The 25,602-nt window shown below is 40.0% G+C and overlaps 2 protein-coding genes across 4 annotated transcripts in view; both read left to right on the forward strand.

Moving 5' to 3' along the window:
* Window positions 1-13,965, forward strand: part of LOC124710688 (mediator of RNA polymerase II transcription subunit 6) — a 33,292-nt gene extending 19,327 nt beyond the window's left edge. For 2 of the 3 annotated variants that reach the window (XM_047240947.1, XM_047240946.1), the window contains 3 exons: window positions 2,633-2,807; window positions 13,430-13,676; window positions 13,768-13,965. In XM_047240947.1, the coding sequence (XP_047096903.1) occupies window positions 2,633-2,807; window positions 13,430-13,676; window positions 13,768-13,868 (523 nt within the window). In that variant the 3' untranslated portion in view covers window positions 13,869-13,965. The remainder of the gene's footprint in view (window positions 1-2,632; window positions 2,808-13,429; window positions 13,677-13,767) is intronic. The other variant, XM_047240948.1, reaches the window with a different exon arrangement.
* Window positions 13,966-19,115: 5,150 nt separating this feature from the next.
* Window positions 19,116-24,280, forward strand: LOC124787372. Its single transcript, XM_047254338.1, has 7 exons — window positions 19,116-19,211; window positions 19,255-19,565; window positions 19,610-21,098; window positions 21,181-21,249; window positions 23,448-23,576; window positions 23,810-23,982; window positions 24,085-24,280. The coding sequence occupies exons 1-7, from the start codon at window positions 19,116-19,118 to the stop codon at window positions 24,278-24,280; spliced, it is 2,463 nt and encodes an 820-aa protein (XP_047110294.1).
* Window positions 24,281-25,602: the final 1,322 nt, after the last annotated feature.

Genomic DNA, 25,602 nt, shown 5'->3' on the forward strand with positions numbered 1-25,602 from the left:
CATAGCACAATATGTGACTAACCAATTGGATTATGTGTAGAACCTTAACATCTTCACAATTTGTTTTAATCAAAGATGATAGAGTTCACAAATGGTTGCAGAGAGTGGCAGCTGTGATGACAGCTGAGTTCTACAATTCCACCAGTGAGGGTGCTGCGCACCAGACATTCTGGTCAGTCTGTCACCACGATCTTGTTGCATATGCGGAATACTTATAGCACACTTGTAAATTGCGGAATGTGGGACTTCTCTGTCAATCTTCAATGCCACATCCAAGAGTATAGTTAATGAGGACAAGCTACAAGTTCAAAGTTTCTCAGACTAAGTGCCTGTTGAGCTAATCCTGCTCTCATTTTAGTTCATACTGGAGTGCTAATCTGGGTGCACACAGAATTTGTATCCTTGTCTTCAGCTTAAATCAGAGTTATGTGTGTAGATTTTCCACTACAGATCTTGTGTCAGGGGTATTATCTTCCTCAACTTCCACAGCATGCAGTTCACTTTGTACCTTCAGATACTTCATCAACTAGTACATTGAGCTTCATTAACCTTCATTAGTTCCAGATTTGTCAACTTCGAGATTGATCTATAATCAACAAAGGCTACAATTTCTTCATTCTGTTAGGTAAAATGGCTCTGGGCCTCTTGTTTAGATCTTCCTATTGACGCACACACCATTTGTCAATCCTATGACTGTGCTCTGTGCTGCAGTTTTTTTTCTGATTTTGACCTTTGAGCTTGATATGATGGCCATTCTTCTGCCTTTTTTTTAATAGCTTTTTGCTCAGTGGTACAGGCTTTTTGACAAGCTGCCATCTCATCAATAGTAGTGTGAGGATTCAGTAGTCTTTCTCACCCATTTTTTTGGTTTTGTCACTTTTCAACCTTTTTTGGTCTTTTAGGAACAAAATAAGTCATTTACTTTTGTTTCTAAATTTCTTTATTTATGTTTGTTCATTGAATTTTTTTGGTATACTCAAATGATTAAAGTAGATGGAATCTATTGTGAAAGGCTCCTGAAATTTGGGCTAAATTGGTCTTTTCTCATTTTCAAGTGTTTTTTTTTTCCTATTTTGTGCATTTAGTATTAGTTTCAAATATTCCTCCATTACAACTGTATCTATGTTTGTGGCAGATTCTTATTTTTCTGTTGGAACAAAACACTTGCTGTGATACTCTATTCAGTTCTGAAAATAAACTTTTCAAGATGGCAAAATGAAAATTCTGTAGTGACTGGCTAGAAAAGACAGAGTTTGAAACTATTGAAAAATATAAATTTTAATCACTAATGTAACCCTGATACTTACTATGTGCTGGAACACGTGCCTCCCTGACTCTGTAGCCAGTTGAACATCCTGTAACTCAGTATGTCCAGCAGTTCTCTAATAATGTCTACAAGAGTTTATTCGTCTTTTGTGTTAATCTTGATAACTAAGCTGTATCAGTGTCTATGTCATTGAAAATAATAAAAGCTTCTGAACAGGATTTATTTAGTAGAAAAATGTAAATTTAAAATGCTGGCTTCCATTACTGGGAATCTAGGGAGGAAACCAAATGAGAATCAGCCAACCCCATTGAAATATTTGTTGTGTTGATCAATGTATTAAACACTTTTAACTATCCTTAGTTCCTTTGTGAAGTCTGTTTACTTGTTTTCACTACCCCTCAACACATACTAATTAAAGCATCAAGAGGGAATCATAAGTAGCATAATCAGTTTGCTTTGTGTTAGTACAAATAAGTTACCAATTTAAATAACTAATATTGCCAAAAATCAACTATTTTTCATTGTTGTGGGCTGCAGCTAGATGGTATTTCTGTTAAGAACTAAAATCATATAACAATTTATGTCAGTTAGGAGATTATTATTCCCAGTTTTTCAGATGTTTTGTTTATTTAATTTAAAAATATGCAAACAGCACAGTATTAAATTAAATATCAGACATTTGGACAATTAGCACATAATCATCTTCATACTGATATCATGATACAGTTGTACTACAACTTCACAAAAGGTAACAGTTGTGTGTTTCTCATGTACTACATGCCATAGTATTTCGGTATGAGTATGCATTTTTCTGTCACAGTTTCTCATATGGCACTTTACTGTGTGTTTTGTGACCTTGTCCCACATGGTATATGGTGAAGCTGCCCTCAACTGGAAGATCGGTTTGAACACTGCATTGCAAAGTCAGTGTCATGGACTTTTGGGTTCGATAGTCTGGCACTTATACATCAAACAAACAAGCCGTACCCCTTGTCATAAATTACTTTGTCCTACAGTACATATTTCAAGATGTTATGTTACCCCAACTTGGGCAAGTGTTTATAGACTGCTAGTTGTTTGTTTGGGTTAGTTCTCTTAATGTGATTTAGAAGTGTTACAGCTATTATTAAGCTTAGCAGTGCATAAGCTGTAATTTTTTTTCCCCATGTATCACTTTTTATATATGTTGTGAGACCTAATTTGCCATTTTATCAAGATGAAACTACAGTACAAATGCTCACGCCTGTCCTGAATTTTAAATTGTGTATTATTTTTTTATTTTCAGTTTTGTTGCAAAAATTGTTGTATTGCTTCTCATGTAATGCTAATTCCTGTATGTAAACATTTATTTTGTTGCAATTACAGAAATATGACTGGACTTGAATACATATTGCTTCACGTCCAGGAACCAATTCTGTATGTAATTCGCAAACAGCATCGACATACTCCCACCCAGGCAACACCTCTTGCAGATTATTACATTATTGCTGGCACAGTTTATCAAGCCCCTGACCTTATGTCTGTGATAAATTCAAGATTGGTGAGTTAAGATATCATAAAATATTGCAATTTAAATAATTTCAACAATGCAAAGTATAATGTAGTTTATTGTGAAAATGACAGAAACAGAAAGGCTGGCTGGTAAGTACTATCAAGAGGTGTAGTTCCTAGTGATGCCAATAGGAACACATAGTATGAAATAATACTTAACAAGTTTCTCTCAACAGAACTCTGAATTTTACCTCTGGAAGGAAAGTTCTGGCCAGCCCTTCTGTCTCTTTGCAAGTTTAACAATGTCCTCAATCTAATTTTTCATATAATATAATTACTATCACCTATGCAGGGCAGTTCAATTAAGCTGTTCATCTCGAGTATTTCCTGAACCATTTAAGATGCTGTGATTGTGTTTTCACCCAAATCAATTGCAAAAAAAGTTCTCACTAAATGATGTATGGTCTCTTTTTATAGCTATATTAGACACATCAGTATCAGGTTCACTTTTTCAAACAGTACTGTAGTTATTTCTGCTGCCAGTGTCATAGTTCTAAAAGGGACAAATTCACTCATCAAAATTGGATCAGTAATTTCAGAGAAATTGCGATATGAGGACTTAGGATGTCTTCATTTTGGACATCAAACAGATTGCTGTCTCTCGTGGAAATGATGCAGCAGGCTGATGGCATGCTCCAGTTTAATATGGCTGAGCGATAGTACTTATGAAATCGGAATGGTGGAGAAAAATTTAATTAAAAACTGATACTAATCACATTTCGTTATGTGCAGTTAGATTGACACACTAACTGGAGGGTAAGGGACATGGCACCTAAGGATGAATAACCACTCAAATGCAGTAATAGTTCTGCCCTTGTTTCTTCCAGATCCCTGAAAGAAGTATGTCTGTAAAAAATTGAATGAACATTGTACTCCTGATTATTCATGCAGGTTATCCGCTTTGTGGATTATTCATGCATCTTAAAAAAAAAAGCAGTCACATGTAGCACATGGGGTCCAGCAGCAAGGGTTATCCAGTGCTAGGGGCACTAACCCAGACCGACAGTGGAAGATGACTGCTCCGAGGTGCACCTGTGCACACTTAGAAGTCGGCTGCCAACACTGCCACTATTATCTGATCAGTAAACATTGTCCTAAATACAAGATTTGAAAAATATCTTGATTATTGGTGTTTTTCAATTATTTGTGCATCTTCTCCCCCACATTAACCTGAACATTTGGAAATATATTGTATTTGTAAAATAGGTAATTGAGCAATAAAGATTGTTATATAATAACTCCATGACTTGAGTTAAATGTCAAGGTACTTGCTTACATTGCAAAATTACATCAGCAATAAACAGTAAATTACAGAAGAATGCGGTCATAAACACTTCCTTAAAATACCATTTATGTCATCAAGTGTTTGAAATTCAAGTAGACAATCTCTTGGGAGCCTGCCAAACCTTTGTTGTACAAGGCTTACACAGACAAGTGGGGGCTCTGTCGGTGTGTGCACTTACTTCCGTAGATGCTTGTGAGACTTGCAGGAAGTCTAAATCTTTCTTTTAATCCCAGAAGATTAGGTGGCCCATTGGGCAGTGTTAACACCAAAACCCAAAAGAGGCTTCATGTGGCAAGTCCATCTGAGACATTTTTGAATATCAGTGCAAGCAATAATAGTAACAGACCTCATCCTGGAATGAGTAATGTATATTGTTGTTAAATCTGTAGCAGGTTCATCTACTTGAAGAATGTGCTATCAACAGTGAGCTAAATTATTGGAAAGGTGTTGTGACATGCCAGGTCATTATGGGTATAGATACCAAAGTACTCCAACAGGAATGGAAAAATTGATGTCTCTAAGTTCAGAATTTTGTGAAGAAGGTTGATGGTGAACTCCAGAAATCGCCATCCTTTATCTTGACCTCCAGTTTGTCAAAATTGCCTGAATGTATTGTAGCAGTCCTTCTCCACCTTAGGATTAACCCTTTGTACGTAATCCAATGTGCTGTATTAACTGGCAATGCTGTGGTCACACCACAATGAACTGTCCACATGTGGAAGATGGGGCTCCACTGTCCAGGAACCAGGTATTCAGTTCGGTGTGATACCCTTGTGTATCAATTTGCTACCAAGCCAATCCATTTGGGACAGAGGAATGCCCTGTCTTCACAGAAGACAAGAAAATCCAGGAGATTAATTACCCATCGTATCTCATACTCTGAGAAGTATTTGTATACAGAGTAGGGCAGCACAAATGGTCACAGGGTTGTTTGACCCTTGGAAGAGTGTCACAGAGCTGCTGAAGAAACTGAACTGACAGGCATTTGAAGATATATGTAAACTATTCCAAGAAAGTGTGCTAACAAAGTTTCAAGAACCAGATTTAGTGACTCCAGAAATATACTACAACTGCTATGTATTGCTGACACAGGGATCGTGCGGACAAGATTAGAATAATTACAACACACACACACACACACACACATACACACACACACACACACACACACACACATACACACACACACACAGAGAGAGAGAGAGAGAGAGAGAGAGAGGTATTCAGTCAATCATTCTTTCCGCACTCTATACATGAATGGAACGGAAGAAACCCTAATATCTGGTACAGTAGAACGCACCCTCTGCCGTACACTACACAGTGGTTTGCAGAGTATAGATATAGGTGTGAAGGAGGAGTGTAAGACAAGACAATCACCAAATTTTGTGATGTAGTTCATCTCAGCATTGATACAGTCTATACAGGAGACCAGTGTTAATATCCAGACTTTTGACAGCTGAGTAGGGTATAACTTGCTCCTGTAAATGGAGCTACAGGTCTGCATCACTAGTCCAGCCAAGCCTTCCCACCATTAAAATAATGGTGGTTGCAGAACGTAATGTTTGAAAGGATAACAGACTCTCACAGCAGACAGCAGAAGAGCACCAACAAAGTGTTTCTGGTAAAACAGCCTTACCACCATCCCCAAAATCCAGACTGCAAATGAAAAACAATAGGCCAAAAGATAGCATCTGAAGCCATCAAACCATGCGATCTTCACAAGGATGTAGCCAAAGGGACTCCCATTATCACCTAAATAAAATTACACATGACCTAGTTGTCGTATTGTGAAATTTAAAGATATAAGGGGCCATCAAAAAGTTTCCAGTTGAGGGTATTGCTGTAACATATAGTTGTGGTCCGATGTGGGTATGTATTGCTCCAACACGTGGGCAAGGGATTAGTGTGGCATTTGTGTCTTTGCAACATGCATGTGGTAATTGCGGAAACATGAACTGTGGAGATATAATTACCAAATGCGTCCAGTCAAGATCAACATGCTGTTATTCTTCTCGGATGCCAAAGGATGAGCACTGGTAGATATCCATCTGACAATGAAGAATGTGTATGGGGCAGCATGTCTGTCGAAAAGCACAGTTGTGGATGGTGTGACGTGGGGTCTATTCAAGTGTGTGACACTAGAGCACCCGACCTATAGTCCTGATCTCTCCCCAAGCAATTATCATGCCCTTGGTCACTTAAAAAAAGGTGTTCAAGGCTCGACGATTCCTGTCAGATGAGGATGTGCAGTAGGCAATTACGAACTTATTCACTACCAAATGGGTATCTTCATACTGGTGCATATATGCGATGATTGCCTTAATGCCCATGGCGATTTTGCCTGAATTGTAGGGGCTTACCAATTCTGGACTGTACGTCCTTCGAGTGGAAACTTTTTGACTGCCCCTTATTTTTTGTGATTGTGAATCGCATGAGAAAAAGGGATACATACTATTGATAATCAACAAAACCATGGATACATTTTACTATCGATATTTTGATGGCACTGTCAGCCATCTTCAATTGTTATTTTGTTAATCAGATCAGTTCTTATTTTCAGCTGTACTTAACGTAAATGCTGCCGTTTATTGTTCTCATGCTGTGTGCTGTTACGACTGTTTCCAATTTTGGATAAGTTTGTAACAAGAAAGAACAGGAAACAGATTCTGAGTTGTCCACTAACATTATGATAAGTTAAAAACACGTACACACTACTATAATAATCTAATTACCTATCTATAGCAGTTTAATGTAAGTGATGGAGTTGTTATCTGGAGGCTGGTAGAATGTTGGGGATGAAATATTTCAGTATTTCACAACACAGCTGAGTAGTAAACATTAAAAAAATATATGAATAAGTACATATAATATACTGCCTGTCTTGCCCAGAAATTGCGTTGATCAACAAAAATGTAGGCAATGCAATGGCTGCATTTCTGTTTAAAAAAAAAATTAAATTAAAAAAAAATGCTCAAAATTCTACAATTATTAGACAAAATATCATCACAGCTGGTCACCTGCACGATACTCGATTATGGAAACCTGTCAGATATGAAATGGTTCGCAGGGTTTTGTGGAGAGTGGAAGGGGTATGTGATGACAGCACATAGCACATTCTGTAGTTCGTTTGTTTCCATAGACTTTTCAGTGGGCTGCTTGAATTTGTCAGAGCTGACTGTGCACTGCAACCTACCCCCCCCCCCCCTTTTGTCTAATATCTATTCAGTATCTTTTGATCCATTGTGGACATGGGGCAGTGACTAGTCAAATATTTACAAAGGAAAATCGCCAAACAGTCGTACGTTTTGAGAAATTTTTTTCTTTTATTTTGACAACCAGTTTCAGCATTTAATATGTTGGTCAGTTGTTGTCAGGTCATTGAAGGAAGCATGCGAACAACAAATTAACGATATCCAGATACTGGTGGCTCCATTAGGCCAGCATCGATACATCTGAATGTCTACACATGAAGTGCAGATGGTGCCTGAAAATGGAATATTGAAATGCTGAAACTGGTCGCCAGAATAAAATAAAATAACTTCTCAAAATGTACAGCTGTTTGGTGATTTTCTATGGTAAAAATGTATTCACACTCTTATAAAACTGTAATAACAAGAGCCACGGGTTCCCTGCACAATTAAATCTTAAAATATGCATGCATTCATGCACTATCAAATGACAAAACATGCACAGAAAAGAAAAACATGCAATATGAGAAACCCATCTTTTATTATGGTGCATTGTATTTTTTTTTTTTCAAAAACAATTTACAACAACCAGTTTTTTGAAATTCTCCATGGTACAGACATGAGTAGCTCTGTACCATGAGGTGCTGAGCTAGCAATCTCTGGATTCAGGAGGCAAGGTGGTTCGATATGTCTGCTGACAACCTTGAAAATGGTTTTTATGTAGTTCTCCACTTTCAGTTTAGGCAAATGTGGGAGTTGATCCCTTAGTATAGGGCACAGCCAATCTCTTCCGAATTCCTTTCTTTTGTGACAGATTCCAATTCCCTTAAAGATGCAGCATCTCTGCTTAAATGAAAAGAGTTGTATCAAAGGCATACCGAATATCTCTTCAGAGACTGCTGGCACTAAAAGCCGTATGTACATTGGAAAGCAAATTGCATCGTCATTTTGTACTATATATCTGTGCATATAGATAGCTCACTTGTGGAAGGGCATTATGTCATGTCTTCATGTTTTACTACAAGAATGATGTTAGGAGTCCAATTGTCACAACTCTAATGCATTTGTAAACAAATGACATACAAACGACAATGTATGTTGTTCTTCATAGAGGAGTTTATTAGCATCAAAGAATGTATAACCATATTATCATGGATATATACAACTCATTTATGAGATCGCATACATTAGAGGTCTAGTTGAAATTAATGCCTGAATCAGTGTTAAGATCACAGAAGTATAGCTCATGGTATTTGTGTGTTAAATAATGTGGTTGCTACAGTTTCAAGGTGACTGTTGAAATAATAAGTTTAAAACAAGTTTATGATCACTTAAGAAAATTGAATGATTGTAATGAAATGAAATATACTTTACTAAAATTTGAGTTTGAAATGAGGAACATTGTATGCTTTGATGTGTTGAATAAATTCTGACTTGCTTTCTGTTAAGTTGTAAATTTAAATACAAGGTTGCAGTAGGAGAAAGATACCTATTGTCAAAAAAAGAACAGAACCCGTTTAACTTTATAAGTTATTCAACCCAGCCTTAAGATTATTCTGCTCTGCGATACTGAACCTTATATGAGAAAACTGCGCTCTCTTCTTCTTCTTCTTCTCTCTTTAAGGCAATAAATTATATTTGAATTTCAATTCATTCAGCGTTCAGTGGTAGAGTGCAGTTATCATATTGTCAAATTAAGAAATATTTAAATGTGTATTTGTGTGCTGATAATACATTTTATAGTTTTTTTTTTTAAGAAAAGCTTTTCTGCTTAATTTTATAGGCCAAATGCTATTTGTATGAAGGCCCGCCTGAAAGGAAATTATGTACCTTAAACAAATAATTTTTTTCAGAATAAAATGGAAAACACGAGCCTTTTTAAGGTCGTCTTTAGCAAATTGGACTCCCCCCCCCCCCCCTCCCTTTTTCACAAAATCCTGGCTGCGTCCTTGACCTTTGCCCTGTCTGATGGATCCAACAACGACCATACCATCGATGTTATTGACATCTGCCTGAGGTAACCAGAGAGTCCTTCAAGTTGAACACCCACCCCCTGAAACCTCTCCACTACGGAGGAGCAACAGGGAGAAAGACTGAGGATAACATCACCGTTAAGATGGCTTTCATAGCAGATCCTGAATGGATTCAGGACACATATAGAGGAAATACTCCTATTAACTCTGGGTGGACCAGTGTGTATACATCTCCTAAAAGCATTTTAAATTCTCTAGTTCCTCTGAGCTGTGTGGCAACATTATTAAAAGTAAATAAATAAAAAAAAATATCCGGCAGAACACCCGACAACCCAAGATGTCATTAGATCGTCGGGAAAGCCTGAAGAGTTACAAATTAAGAAATTGACGTTTGTTGAGAGAGAGCTAAAGGCGGAGTGGCTATTTTCAGAAGCATCTCCTTCCACTCCTCACTCCTCTCCCTCACAACTGGTATACAAACAATCGCTGTAGAAGAGCATGTATATCATAGGCTGACCATATGTTCCCTCTACCAGCCCCCACCTGAGGTGCTAGATAAAGTACTCTCCATGACCTCCATACTCATCTCCCTCCCCCCATCCTCCACAGCTTCTTTTCTCTGTGGTGATTTTAGTGCATTCATTGTGCTTTGGAGCTCTGCAGTCACCTTTCCTAGAGGTAGAGCAGTTGAGAGCCTTCTCATGTCCTTATGTAAGTGTTTATTGAACATGGTGCAGAGCACGAACTTCAGCTCTAAAACAGGGTCATTAACTGCTACCTATCTCTCAGTATGCTCTCCAGCCCTTACAAACACTGCTCAGTGGGAAGTGGTCGATGTCTTGCACACTGTGATCACTTCCCAATCTGGATTCACCTTCCAGACAGAGTGGTGTTCAGAAGATAGCCACCACAATGGGTGGGGCAGGCTGAAACTTTCAGCCAACTTACTGCATTTGAAGACTATCACAGGGATGGGTGAATCATATTACCCAAATGATCCACCATGCTCCTGAAGCATCCATTCTGCTGTCTTTATGCCAATTGAAAAGGCAGCCTGTTGCATGGTGGAAAAACAAATGCTGTCCTGCAGTCAGGACCAGGCGAGTGGTTCTCCATAGTTCCAGGTGCTGGCCATCTGCAGATGACCTCACTGCCTTTCAGGTAGCGAGAATTAAATGTTGCTGAATAATTAGAGACAGCAAAAGAAGATTGTGGAAGCAATTCCTGCCCACCATGAATGCTTCCACTAAAACCACATTCGTATGGGAGACACTAGGAGGATTTGTGGAAGAAGAGGGATGTGCCCAGTGACTACTGTAATACAGAATGTAAGTCTCCAACCAACCTGTAAGACACTGTCCAGATTACAGTGGCCTATTTCCCACAGTATTTCCCACAGTTACTGTCACTGCTAGGCAAGATTCAGCTTTCCAACAATACATAGTGGCTTTTGAGAGAGACATTTGAGGCTTCAGTTGCTTTGCAGATGATGAATACAGCTGCCTCTTCACCATGTGGGGGCTGGTTTCGGCATTGTCTACAGCTCATGACACATCACCTGGTCATGGTAGGACTCATGACGTGGTGTCACCGCTGATCAATTAGAACAGGAAAACCTTGCCCCTCAAGCCATGTTTTAAGTGTGACTGTCTTTGCTGTAGCTATTAATAGTATCACATCTGTTCTTAAACATCCTGTCAAGTGTTCCTTATTTGTTGATGATTTCTCTGTCTTTTGTTTCTCCTTGAGCCTTCCAACAGCAATTAGTCCATTGCAACTGACTATTCAATGGTTGGATAACTAGGCAGAGAAGATGTGTTTTAATACCTCCAATGAGAGGTGTATGTTATGTCACCTCACACAATGGAGCAAACAACTCCTCCTTGCCCTTTTTAACCTCATTTTGGCACCAGAACACTTTCACAGCTCTTGGCAAAAGGCAGTTTCAATTCCACTTTCAAAACCTGGGAGTATTTATCAAAGTGTTGCCTTCACTAGCTGTGTGGGAAAGATCTTGGAGCAGATGGTCAATTGGTGCTTTGTCTGGATCTTAGAATCCAGGCAGTTCCTTAGTCCCTTACAGTGTGGATCCAGGAGATATTGCTCCACCTTTGGTAAACTGGTTCTCATGGGAGTGGCTATACAGCAGGTTTTCCTGTGTCATGTAGTGGGTATATGTTTTGACATCAACAAGACCTATGATACTGCTTGGGAACATGATACCCTCAGGCAGTTCCTTGAATGGGTTTTAGAGAATTTCTTCTATCTTTATATGGTCCTTATCATCACACTATTTTGGATATCAAGTCAGTGGCGTCACCGCTGATCAATTAGAACAGGAAAACCTTGTCCCTCAAGTCACGTTTTAAGTGTGACTGTCTTTGCTGTAGCTATTAATAGTATCACATCTGTTCTTAAACATCCTGTCAAGTGTTCCTTATTTATTGATGATTTCTCTGTCTTTTGTTTCTCCTCGAGCCTTCCAACAGCAATTAGTCCATTGCAACTGACTATTCAATGGTTGGATAACTAGGCGGAGAAGATGTGTTTTAATACCTCCAATGAGAGGTGTGTGCACTTTATTCTTAAAAATATTTTGTATAGAAGGAAGGTTAAAATTGCATCCCTTTAAACTGTTCCCGTTCTTTTCTATTGTTATTTCAAGGCACAGTGAGGTTTCTAGGTCTCACATTTGACCCTCAATTTATATGGTTGCCACAATTAGGGACATGAAAAGATTGTCACTAAAAACTCTCGGTCTTATAAAATATCTTAGCCACAATACATAAGGAGCAGGTGGAACTTACCTCCTCAAGTTTTACAGGGCCTTGGGCAATCTCAGATAAGAAAGTGGACTGAAATGGAACATGTAATAGCTATAGCCAGAAAATTGGTGAAAGACATTGTGGGGTCCTGCCCACTTGTCTCATATAGGGTGCCTAAAGGATGTTGCGTTCTCGGAGTGCTGTACAACAATTCAAGTGAATCAGGTTAATAGTTTTTATTACAAAAAAGAAGACTGACAATACTGAACTTGTATTTATAAGAATGTGTCCCAAGTGATGGGTGACATACAATATAAATCAGGGTCCTAGTTGCTATATACAGTGTTCATGCAAGTTTGTCACACTGCTTGTGGATCACTAATAATTGCTGCCATAGCACTCTCTGCTAGGCCGTGCTAATACTCTTTGAATACTGTCCCAATACTGAGCCGATCCTGAGCGGCCAAGGCTGGCTGGAGCGGCGTTTATATTCTCCTCTTGTAGAGGCCGTTCCTGTCATGGTGTGGTCCTAATCAGTGCACCATTGGCCAACATTGTTTCACTGCCTTCTCTTCTCTTGTGTTCTTCATCTTTGTTCCAGTGTTTGTGTTTATGCCAGAACAGACATAATCATTTTCCTCTTCTAAGGCTTAAGTGTCAGGAAAACTTGTAAGTTAACCCCTATTGACCCATTTTTGGCTTTAGGCCATTTTCAAACAGGCATGCACATATTTTCAATCTCTATCATATTTGATTTATACTACAAGCATATGTAAGGTGTGTAAACAGACATGGACAGTTTTCTGTTATTATATCTTCCTTGATGTTTACCTATTATGTGACATGTTGGCTGTTTTTTTTTTTTTTTTTTTTTTTTTGGTGCTTAATGGTACACAGGATATGACTGCTTGCTATGAAAAACATAGATGATCCGAAAAGAATATGTGAAGTTTCCTGATGTAAAGTAACAACTAATATATACTCACAAGCCATCATCTTAGGGACATTAAATTCACTCATGTGTATGCAGTTTGTGCCATTTGTCCCTATACCTTGCGTCTCAATAGGCATTGTATGAAGTATTCAAAAAATTACTTTCTAAAATGAGAAGTGAGAATTATAGAATGAAGTGAAGAGTACGCATAACTAGACAGAGACAAAATAATTTCACTTTATCTATTAAATACACTGTTGGTGCATACTTTACAAAGCTTTTCACAATAGTTTTATATTATTATTTATTCATATCATTTCTCACATAACATGTGTGTGAATTTAATATTAATCAGTTGAAGGCTGTCAACCTGGCAATCCTCTGCAAAGAGGCTTTGGAATCTGTTTATTAAGGATAAGTGTATTAAATATGGAACTATGATGTTCTTTTTTTTTCTTTCTCCTAGATGTCAACAATACATCATCTACAATCTGCATTTGAAGAATCAAACTCTTATTCTCGATATCACCCTTCTAAAGGGTATTCATGGGATCTAAAAGAACGCAAACCGTCAGAAAGGACTGCATCAAAAAAGGAGACTCAAAGGGAAGAGCCGAGCTCATTGTTCCAGAGACAAAGAGTGGATATGTTGCTGGCAGAACTCACACGAAAGTTCCCAGTTCAAGTCATTCCTCAACAGAAACCAGCAATTGGTAAAATAATGCTTAATGTCAAATCGTGTTATACATTAAAATGTAGTATGCTGTGTTATAATTTTTTTTTAATTTGGTCTTGTGTTTGCAGAAGAAGTGAAAGCTGAACCTCGTGAAATTAAACAGGAGAAACCAGATAGTCAGCGAAACATGAAGCCACCACCAGAGAAAAAACCAAAGATCAATTTGTGAAGAGTAATTCCAGAAAATCTAAATAAAGCAAACTGGAAATCACTCTTGTACTTTTTTATAAATATATCCAATAAAAAATTCGAACATTATCAGCTGATATTGTTGCTAATACTGAAATGATCTTGTTATAAGTAAACAGTTTTCTAGTTGCCGCATCCTTCTTACTAAAGCAAGATTAATTATTAGACTAAAAGATTGAAGTTTATGCAGTATTGTGGAAGACAACAGTAATAAATTACTGATGTTGAGGGTACACATAGAGGACTTAAATGCAGTCAGTGAATTTGAGCAGTCTTAATAAATGAAACACGTACCCACTTCCTATCAGTTGCCAGCAGTGCAGTCACACCAGCAGTGCAGTCACATGTTAAGTCAGAATAATTTCCTCATGGACCGAAAACAGTGAAAATGTAGCTTAGCTGTGCACAAGAACAAATGAAATTCTGAGATGGAACCTGTAAACAAAAATTTGGAAAGACAGTTGTCACATATAGCTATTGATTTATGGCCACACACATATAGCAGAACTGACGTGTCATTACCTTTTGAGATACCTCTCTTTCTCTAGAGCCCTCTTTGTTGATCATAGGATTTTTTCTGTTGCTTAATGCTTCTTTCATTTCTGATGGTGCATCACATTTGTGAAAAATTTTGCACCATTGTTTGAAGTCCATATTGAACTGTAGCTCACCCTGTAACTGGCCAGTTTCCAAGTGTGGTCACTGAAGTAAGGAGATGTCAGCACTTCTTGCTTGGGGTATTGATCAGATATGGTTGGTTAGGCCTAGTTTTCAAATCAGTTTGAATGTGTTAATTTAAAGTTGTATTTTGAAGTAAGCGAAGTAACAGCATTTCTTTCTCCAGAAATGAGGGAGCCTCAGTGTCATCAGTACACCGTAGATATGTTTTATTCATGTGAGGATGGTATCTGTCAACATGCATGTATTAACTGTTTGGTGACTAGTTCAGGAGGGGGGGGGGGGGCAGTGGGACAGTTTAAACCAGTATTAAGGTGTATGATCTTAAGATGGCCCTTTAGTTGACAATTCCAAACTAAGACGGAAAAAGATATAAATTTCTTAGAATACAGGAAATGGTTTTCTGCAGACTCGTTGAACCTCTGTGTATGGACCTAACAAGCTCTTTGTGTATAACTGATACAGGCCTTAGCTCATGTATCAAGGAATATGCTAAGAAATCGCTAGCAGGACTAATTAAATGTAGCTGAAGAAAAGGCATTTGATTTATGGCAGAAATTGAGACTTCAGTTCATTATTAGTTCGTAAGGCAAATGTGTCGTCAGAATGTGAAGTAAATGTACGTAAGACACAAATTTCTTAGAATGTAGCAAAAGTGGCAGTTTTCAGTGCTAGGACTTCCATAAATCCAGGAAAAATAGCGAACATCCAGATAATGTTATAAGCATTACATTGATTCTGATGAAATTAGCCACAATGTAAAATATGTTGTAGCATGAATGGAATATGCAAGCTCAGTGCCAGATGATTTATGCTCAGACTTACATTACGTATGTAATGGGCATGTCAGTTTACTATTGTACAAACTACAGAGCACATGCAGTTATGGGCAGTTCTCTTTCATTCTCTTAATAGAATAAGAATGACATTCTATTTAGAAGACTTCTCTCAGCACGGCAATTGTCTGGAGAGAACTGTGAGCAGCAACATAGCTTCTAAAAATATCCCAGGTATGGTGTTTGGAATTCAGATTAAGAAATCATGTTGACCATTTCATGAACTGAATTGTTCATTGTTGAAGATATTCATTCACAAAATTAATGGTGGGCATTTGAGAGATGAAGTATGAAATTATGTATTTCACTAGCAGAAGAATGTATGAGGGTCACTCCAAAAGAAGTGCACACTATTTTTGTAAAAATACAGTTTTCATTCTGCATGTGTAAAAGTTTTACATTGTGTAGATACACCCTTCCTGCTTGTTTTCAAACTTAGTTCAACCTTTTCCCGTGAGTGGTGCTGTCACAGCATGTCTTCAAGATGGCTGCTACACTTGACGTTCGTCAGAAGCAATGTGCTGTCATAGAATTCCTGTACTGTGAAAACGAGCAGCGTGGGAAACATCCACAAGAGGTTGAAAAAAGTGTATGGAGATCCTGCTGTCGATCGCAGTACAGTTAGTCGGTGGGCAAGCAGGTTACGTGATGAGAAAGCGGGTACGGCAATATTGAGGATTGACCTCGCAGTGGCAGGCCTCATACTGCACACACTCCAGGCAATGTGCAGAGAGTTAACGAATTGGTGACTGCTGACAGACGCATCACAGTGAACAAATTGTCAGGCTACGTTGGGATAGGGGAAGGAAGTGTTTGCAGAATACTGAAAGTGTTGGCGTTAAAAAAGGTTTGTGCCAGGTGGGTTCCCGGTATGTTGACAGTGGCTAACAAAGAAACAAGAAAAACAGTATGCAGCGAACTTTTGGAACAGTACGAGAATGGTGGAGATGAATTTCTTGGAAGAATTGTGACATGTGATGAAACATGGCTCCATCATTTTTCACCAGAGATGAAGAGGCAATCAATGGAGTGGCATCATGCAAATTCACCAAAGAAAAAAAAATTCAAAACAACACCTTCTGCTGGAAAAGTTACGGCTACGGTGTTTTTCGATTCCGAAGGACTCTTGCTTGTGGACATCGTGCCAAGTGGAACCACCATAAAATCTGATGCATTAGTGACGACACTGAAGAAACTTCAAGCTTGACTGACTCGTGTTTGACCACATCAGCAAAAGCAGGATGTTTTGCTGTTGCACAACAGTGCACAGCCACATGTCAGTCAAAAACCCATGGAAGCGATCACAAAACTCGGATGTACAACACTGAAACACCTGCCTTACAGTCCTGACCTGGCTCCATGTGACTATCATCTCTTTGGGAAACTGAAAGACTCTCTTTGTGGAATAAGGTTTGAAGATGATGACTCCCTTGTGCACGCTGCCAAACAGTGGCTCCAACAGGTTGGTCCAGAATTTTACCGTGCGGGTATACAGGCGCTGGTTCCAAGATGGCATAAGGCAGTTGAGAGGGATGGAAATTATGTGGAGAAATGAAAATATTGTTCCTAAAGGATGTATCTACACACTGCAAAACTTTCAAACATGTAGAATAAAAGATGGATTAAAAAAAAATAGTGTGCATTTCTTTTGGACTGAGCCTCGTACATAAACATTAATGCTGTCATGTTCGTAAACATGTGCAGTCAGATTACGATGTGGAAAGACTTGCAGTCTTTGTGTTCTCGTAAAAATATGCTGTTGAGCCCACAGACATTGCTTTTCACTCCTGCTTTAGATGTTTATGAGACAATAAAAGATTATTGCCCTCCCCCCCCCCCCCCCCCCCTCTCTCTCTCTCTCTCTCTCTCTCTCTCTCTCTCTCTCTCTCTCTCAAAAACCACACAATAACTTTCACATTAATATTGTTCAACTTAACAAAAATACTTGTATCATCTGGAAGAACGACTATTTCTGTCTGTTCATTAAGATAAGATGGTAAGTTTTTAATATAAGGCAGGCATTGTAATAATAGGCTAGTCCCAATCGTGTGGAAACACACTGTAATTTCTCATTATGTAGATGGTGATATGTCATTTTCTGAATTACATTATGATCCACACTGTTTCTTAAAAAGAACTAAACCAATGCAACATTTTATTTGCTACCACTTAATTTACAAAATCTTAGATTATAACTTCATTGCGATCCTTTTGAATAATCAGTATGAAGCATATAAAACATTATACACACAGTAGCAGTACAGTTGCAGAGTTGAAAATGTTAACTAATAATGCATAACATTCTGATATAATGTAAGTACTTTTGGATTAAAGGACTTATTGAAAAGCATATGTTCAGTCGTTACATTTGACTGAGACTCTGAACAGTGCTGCCCTCTCCGGAGGTATTTGTACACGGGTGACAGTTGTCAGTAGGCCATCCCTCCAAGGGCATCTAACGGTACACTCGCTGCGGAGAGGGAGAGATTTGGCAGTGGTGAACGGGCTGTCAGTCGGGTGACTGTCCTTATTCATGGCCGCATGCGCCATGTAAATGGCAAAGATGTATGTTTTGGTCGTTAACTTACCTATGAATAGTAAGTGATTATCTCAACTCTTGTGTTTCATTACAATCTGAATGGATTCGAACCATTAAACAGTCCTCTTCAATTCATTGTCCTCTGATACTTTTATGTTTTCGTCTGCGGATTGTGATGGATTCCATGAAGTAATATGCGGCAACAGTCATCCATTGGTGGAACAGCAGCGACGAGTGTCAACGGAGATGACACATCTGAAAGTTAAGTACCTGGTCAGGCTGACCTGCTTCCTGTAATTCGCACTCACTGTAACTGCTGTTTCTACTGTTGCCTGCCACCACTTGATTTCCATGATGGACGAAGTATTAAGAAAGAAACTTGTAACCACACACTCGGTGGTGAAAGCAAGCCTCACATGGTTGTTTGCAAACAAATTCGATGTAACAGGCAAATCAGACACTTTGGACATTATTGTCAGGCTAGAACGGTTGCCAAAGATCGTGGAGAAGTACGAAGATGCGCAATCACAGCATGAGGACAGAGAAACTTTCGAAAATATAATCTTCAAGGTTTTGAGAAAAATGAGAGCGATTCAGGTGAATCACAAAAACGCAGTTGACAAGGTCTTGTCAGATGCTGGTCTCCCTTGAGTGTATCAAAACATAGCATCCAGCTGCCCACCACAAAACTGACATCATCTAACGGTGATGTAACGCAATTCCGACATTTTCATAACACATTTGTGAGTCTCGTCGTAAACAATGAGGAACTAGAGGACATTGCTAAGTACCATCATTTGCTGAGTTCATTAACAGGTGAAGCACACAGTGTAATTGTCATCCCCCAGTGACCAATACTAACTTTAAGGTAGCCTTTGATTTGGTCCATAATAGATACAATAATCCTTGACTGATTGCATCAGCACAGTTAAAGAAACTGCTAATGCTACCGGCAATGACAAAGCCATGTTCAAGTGAACTTCGTGCACTACTAAACGAAGCTTTAAGCACTGTGCATGCACTGATGGCATTGCAGCTAGATATCTCTTGGCAAGACATAATTACATCACAGCTCTTTATAGAAAGGGTTGAACATTCTATAAGAACCGAGTTTGAAGGCAGTCTTGAGTTCGAGTAGCTTTCCAACATAAAGAAACTTGTGCCTGTCTCAAGAATGCACCACATTGTCACAGCACAACAGTTAATAAACATCAGAATGTGGTCAAGACCAAGCAGTTTGAGCATTCAAAACAGACATCCATTGCTACAGGTACTGCATGTGTCATGTCTACTAGCCTCATACACTGCACAAGTGCAGCAAATTCAGACAAGCCACGTGTAGAGAATGCAAGGCTGTTGTGATGCGCAACAACTTGAGCTACAACTGTCTGAAGAATGGTCACAGGGCTTTTCAGTGCAACTCCATTACCTGTCATACCTATGGTAAATGGCACCACACGTTGTTACATGCAGAATCACAATGGACACAAGATGCACCAAGCAAGGAGTGTACAGGTGACATGCAACACAAACACAATGGCAAACATCCATCAACTACATCGAGCTATTGTTCACTGAAGACCAGTCCAGGCAAACAAGTACTCCTTGCGACACCGAGAATAAGGTTGCAAGATATCACTAAAAAATGGCAGACTTGTGTTCTATTAGATTCTGGGTCGCAGTCATGCTTCATATCGGAAACATGTGCACAATGCCTCAGACTTCAAAGCTGGCACGGCAGAATACCGATTCAAGGAATAGGTGCAACCTGCTCCGATACAAAACACCTTGTCTCTATACTAGTGGGCTCCTGTGTAAGGGACTTTGTCATCTGTCAATAACCGATACCTTGCCTGAACAAATAATTGATCCCAGTACGTGGCACTTGCCACATGTACAACACACTGATCCAGAGTTTTGGTCACCTGAAAAGATCGACGTGTCACTAGGAGCAGAATTTTGTCCATACAGTCACAAATCAAGGAGTATCTCTGTAGGAGCTGATCATCCTGTACTTCAAGAGAAAGAACTAGGTTGGCTCATATCTGGTCAGTATCTAACGGTAGAGCACAATATTTCGTCACGGCAGCCAGTCGTGTCGTGCTTCATAAAAACGAAGATGGAAGTTCAAATGCTCTTGAAGAAATTCTGGGAAATAGAAGAATTAAATCATGATGTAATGATGAAAGAAGAAGAACAACGTGAAGCACACTTCGTGCAACACACAAAAAAAGATTCCGCAGGCAGGTTCATTGTCCATCTTCCATTTCGCCAAGAGCCAAGTAAATTAGGTGGATCTTTCAACACTGCAGCAAAACGCTTCTCTCAAGTTGAACAGACACTGGCGAGACACCTGAAGCTTAAAGAAAGTTACACGCAGTTTATAAGGGAATATGAAGGCTTAGAACCTATGGAACCAGTAGCTACACATGCTGCCATTTCATACTACATGCAACACCATGTAGTTCTTAAGGAAGCCAACTCGAGTACCAAAACACAAGTAGTTTTTGATTGTTTGGCCAAAACAAGCTCTAATTTGCCCCTAAACAGTTTGTTGATGGTTGGACCAACGATTCAATCAGATTTGTGCTCCATAATATTACACTTCCACATGCATCGCATTGCCTTCATGGCTGACAGAGAGAAGATGTATCGACAAGTTCTGGTAGCAGATGAAGATCGCGCCTATCAAAGAATACTGTGGAGGAGTAAGACATCTGCACCACTGCAGGAATATCAGTTAAAGACAGTCACATACAGAATGGCCTGTACATGTTTTCTTGCAGTACGATGTCTGTCACAATTAGCTCATGAAGAGGGCAGATGTAACAAGGCAGCAAACATTCTTGCTAATGACTTCTATGTGGACGATTGTATCTCAGGTTGCGATACAGTAGAGACTGAAATCAAAGTCCAGCAAGGTGTCGCGAAGCTTTTGAAGAAAGATCGTTTCTCATTACGGAAGTGGTCCAGTAACAGTATGGAATTCTTCGAGAATATCCCTTCAGTATTAAGAGAGACACAAGTACCCTTACGGCTTGATAACAACAAGGATATTAAAGCTTTAGGTTTACTCTGGCACCCAGCTGCTGATCAGTTCCAAATTGTTAATAATGTCAAGCCAGCGTGTAAGGTCCACAGCTTCACAAAACCCATTGTACTGGCTATCTACTTTTGATCCTCTGAGATTAATTAGTCCCATTGTTATCACATTCTAAATCTTTTTACATCTGTGGCAGCTTCAGTTAATATGGGATGAACCCTTGCCTCAAGAGCTGAATTGCATGTGGCAGACACTATACAGAGAGGTTTGTATGATAGATAATATTCATGTTGCTTGTAGCCATTACAGAAGGAAAACCTGTCAGCATTGAACTGCACAGATTCTGCAATGCTTCAGAGAAGGCCTAAGGCTGTTGTATTTATGTACAATCAACTAATCATCATGGAATCACAGTATCTCCATCGAAAAAGTTGTCCTTACCTGGCCTGGAACCCTGTGGTGCTCTCTTCCTATTTCAACTAACACAGCAGGTGGACTGAGTCATCCATTGAACTGGCATGGCTCGCATCTCCACCCACACATTGGAAGACATTTGTGGGGAACTGTGTCACTGAGATATAGCAAACTACACGAGGAGTGTTTCCTGCATACCTGCAAGAAAACAGCCTGTGGTGGGAAGGACCAGCTTGGCTTAAGGAAGACGTAATTTCATCTACATCTACATTTATATTACGCAAGCCACCGAACGGTGTATGGCAGAGGGCACTTTACGTGCCACTGTCATTACCTCCCTTTCCTGTTCCAGTCGTGTATGGTTTGCGGGAAGAACGACTGCTGGAAAGCCTCCGTGCACACTTGAATCTCTAATTTTACATTCGTGATCTCCCCGGGAGTTATAAGTAGGGGGAAGCAATATATCAATACCTCATCCAGAAACGCACCCTTTCTAAACCTGGACAGCAAGCTACACCGCGATGCAGAGCACCTCTCTTGCAGAGCACCTCTCTTGCAGAGTCTGCCACTTGAGTTTGCTAAACGTCTCCGTAACGCTGTCACGCTTACCAAATAACCCTGTGACGAAACGCGCCATTCTTCTTTGGATCTCCTCTGTCAACCCGAGCTGGTACGGATCCCACACTGATGAGCAATACTAAAGTATAGGTCGAACGAGTGTTTTGTAAGCCACCTCCTTTGTTGATGGACTACATTTTCTAAGGACTCTCCCAATGAATCTCAACCTGGCACCCGCCTTACCAACAGCTTATTTTATATGATCATTCCACTTCAAATCGCTCCGCACGCATACTCCCAGATATTTTACAGAAGTAACTGCTGCCAGTGTTTGTTCCACTGTCATATAATCATACAATAAAGGATCCTTCTTTCTATGTATTTGCAATACATTACATTTGTCTATGTTAAGGGTCACTTGCCACTCCCTGCACCAAGTGCCTACCTGCTGCAGATCTTTCTGCATTTCGCTGCAATTTTCTAAAGCTGCAACTTCTCTGTATACTACAGCATCATCCGCGAAAGCCGCATGGAACTTCCGACACTATCTACTAGGTCATTTATATATTTTGTGAAAAGTAATGGTCCCATAACACTCCTCTGTGGCACGCCAGAGGTTACTTTAACGTCTGTAGACGTCTCTCCAGAGAACAACATGCTGTGTTCTGTTTGCTAAAAACTCTTCAATCCGGCCACACAGCTGGTCTTACTTTGCTTATCAGGCGACAGTGCGGAACTGTATCGAATGCCTTCTGGAAGTCAAGGAAAGTGGCATCTACCTGGTAGCCTGTATCTAATATTTTCTGGGTCTCATAAACAAATAAAGCGAGTTGGGTCTCACGCGATCGCTGTTTCCGGAATCCACATTGATTCCTACAGAGTAGATTATGGGTTTCCAGAAATGACATGATACACAAGCAAAAACCATGTTCTAAAATTCTACAACAGATCGATGTCAGAGATATAGGCCTATAGTTTTGCGCATCTGCTCGACGACCCTTCTTGAAAACTGGGACTACCTGTGCTCTTTTCCAATCATTTGGATCCTTCCGTTCCTCTAGAGACTTGCGGTACACGGCTGTTAGAAGCGGGGCAAGTTCTTTCGCATACTCTGTGTAGAATCGAATTGGTATCCCGTTAGGTCCAGTGGGCTTTCCTCTGTTGAGTGATTTCAGTTGCTTTTCTATTCCTTGGACACTTATTTCGATGTCAGCCATTTTTTCGTTCGTGTGAGGATTTAGAGAAGGAACTGCAGTGATGGCCTTTGATAGACACCTCCAGTGATTCTGCAGCCCGGGAGCTGCCAGAAGAATTGGCTTAAGTCCTCTGTCACATCAGCAGAGCAATGCAAGGTAGTATCATCTGTCGATTCTCAAAGTTGTCATGATTATAGCAGGGAATGGCATACTGTCTTAGATTCATTAATAGCTCCAAAACTGCAAAGGAAACTGCCGAATTGTCTTGCAATGAATGCAGGACACTTTTCTACAGTGCTTCAGGATAGCACAAGAAGATACATATGCAACGGCAATCCATCAGTTGAAGACCATAAAGCTAGTGGATAAAAATGGCAAGCTCAAATCACCGCATCCTATCCTCATTGACATGAGACTGCTACAGGTTGGAGGTAGGCTACAAAATGCTGATCTGAGGAGAAGCATCAACTCGTACTGCCACCTAAGGATTATCTCACACGACTAATAGTGGAAAGTGGACATCGTCGTCTTTCCCATGCTGGGTGTCAACTGTTGCTTACGTCTCTCAGAAAGCAATACTGGATAGCTAACAGACAAAATGCAATCCGGCGTGCTCTGCATCAGTGCTTGACTTGGCAGCGATTAAATGAATAACAGCTCGTGGGAGACCTGCCACGCCCACGTGTAGAAGCTGTGAGGCCTTTCTTCAATTGTGGGTTTGATTGCACAGGACAATTCTATGTGAAAGCAGGCTCACAGAGATCCAAATTAAAGGAAAAGTGCTCCGTTGCCCTGTTTCTATGCTTGGCTACACGAGCAGTGCTTTGGAGGTAGTTGGGAAGATAACAACTGAAGCATTCCTGTCGGCTCTCAGAAGATTTGTTTCACGAAGCTAATCCCGAACTTCACGAGTTTCAAGCTGCTGTCAGCAGTCGTTATCAGCAGACACAGGTGGAAAGCTTTATGCACAAAGAAGCCACCGATTGGCACTTCGTTCCTCCTGCGTCACCAAACTTTGGCGGAGTATGGGAAGCTGGAGTGAAGTCCTTCAATTACCACTCACAGCGAATGATGGGAAGCGTATGTCCAACTTTCAAAAAAGCTGACAATCCTGACTTGCCAGATTGAGGCTTGCTTGAACCCTCGTTCTCTCACACCACTATTTTGCGATCCTACTGATCCCCAAGCCCTCACCCCAGGTCATTGCCTGATTGGAACTGCAATCACAAGCATCCCTCAGCCAGATCTAAGTACAACCAACCTGAGCTTGCTCACAAGATGGGAACTACTGCAGTAAGGCTTCCAGATCTTTGGGTGGCACTAGTCATCCGACTACCTGCATCATCTGCAGCAGCAGACCTAGTCAGAATGTGCAACCTGGTGCATTGGTGCCTTGATCATAGTAAGATAAGATAACCTGCCAACTTTTATTTTGAAAGCTGGCCGTCATTGAAGGAGTACATCCTGGGAGCGAGGGAACGGTGCAAGGGGCCACTATTCGCACACCGCAAGGGGTTTTCAAGAGGCCAATCTGCAAGCTACGTCCTTTACCGAGTGACATGATACAAAAGTGAACAGTGTTCAAAAATGGTTCAAATGGCTCTGAGCACTATGGGACTTAACATCTGAGGTCATCAGTCCCCTAGAACTTAGAACTACTTAAACCTAACTAACCTATGGTCATCACACACATCCATGCCCGAGGCAGGATTCGAACCTGCGACCGTAGCAGCCGCGCGGTTCCGGACTGCGTGCCTAGAACCGCTAGACCACCGCGGCCGGCGTGAACACTGTATTCATGTTTTTAGTTTGTGTGTTGTTCTCCTTTGGCCTTGTGTGTGTATCTTGCAGCAGATTCAGTGAATTTCATCATTTTTTTTATTTTTAAATGTGTATTTGTTTATATGATTGTGATTTCCATGTATCAGTTACAAACTCTATGGACAGAATATCTTATTGAAGGATACAATGTTGTTTGTATTTACTTCTGTTATTTTCTATGATTTAGCAGGATTTGTGTTACTTGTATTATTTCTTTCCTTTCTCAGATGTTATGTCTGGTTAGAAATGGAAAGTGACGCGGACCTTGATCAAGCGTGACTTCCTTTTAACTGTACGGTATATGTTACATTGCATTTAGGAACTTTCGGGTAATTGAACATGTATCTTTTGTGGCGGCGTTCGTAGCGACAAACAATTCGCTGTAGAAACGGCTTACGAAGTCACCGCCACACTTTTAATAGCGGGCCGACCAGTCCGCTGGAACAGTGAACAGAAATATGAAAACCCAAACACTCTGATTAAATAAAAGTCGGTACTTATCTTTATTAACGAAGATACAGGAACACAGTAGTGAACTCAGTGTCTACAGAGATCTGTCTAGTTCGAGTCGGAGCGGCTAGGTCAGCATCGGCTGACGACAAACAACAACTCTGCTGCGAGGAACACAC

Source organism: Schistocerca piceifrons, chromosome 1, assembly GCF_021461385.2.
Source record: "Schistocerca piceifrons isolate TAMUIC-IGC-003096 chromosome 1, iqSchPice1.1, whole genome shotgun sequence".
In the NCBI taxonomy this organism is placed as follows: Eukaryota; Metazoa; Arthropoda; class Insecta; order Orthoptera; family Acrididae; genus Schistocerca; species Schistocerca piceifrons.

Excerpts from the sequence above, each read along its gene's own strand:
- LOC124787372 (XM_047254338.1), top strand. The coding sequence starts at position 19,116 with ATGCACCACATTGTCACAGCACAACAGTTAATAAACATCAGAATGTGG. Across the intron at positions 21,099-21,180 it reads ACAGCTTCACAAAACCCATT|CTTCAGTTAATATGGGATGA; the intron begins GTACTGGCTATC and ends CATCTGTGGCAG. Across the intron at positions 23,577-23,809 it reads TTGACATGAGACTGCTACAG|CTCGTGGGAGACCTGCCACG; the intron begins GTTGGAGGTAGG and ends AATGAATAACAG.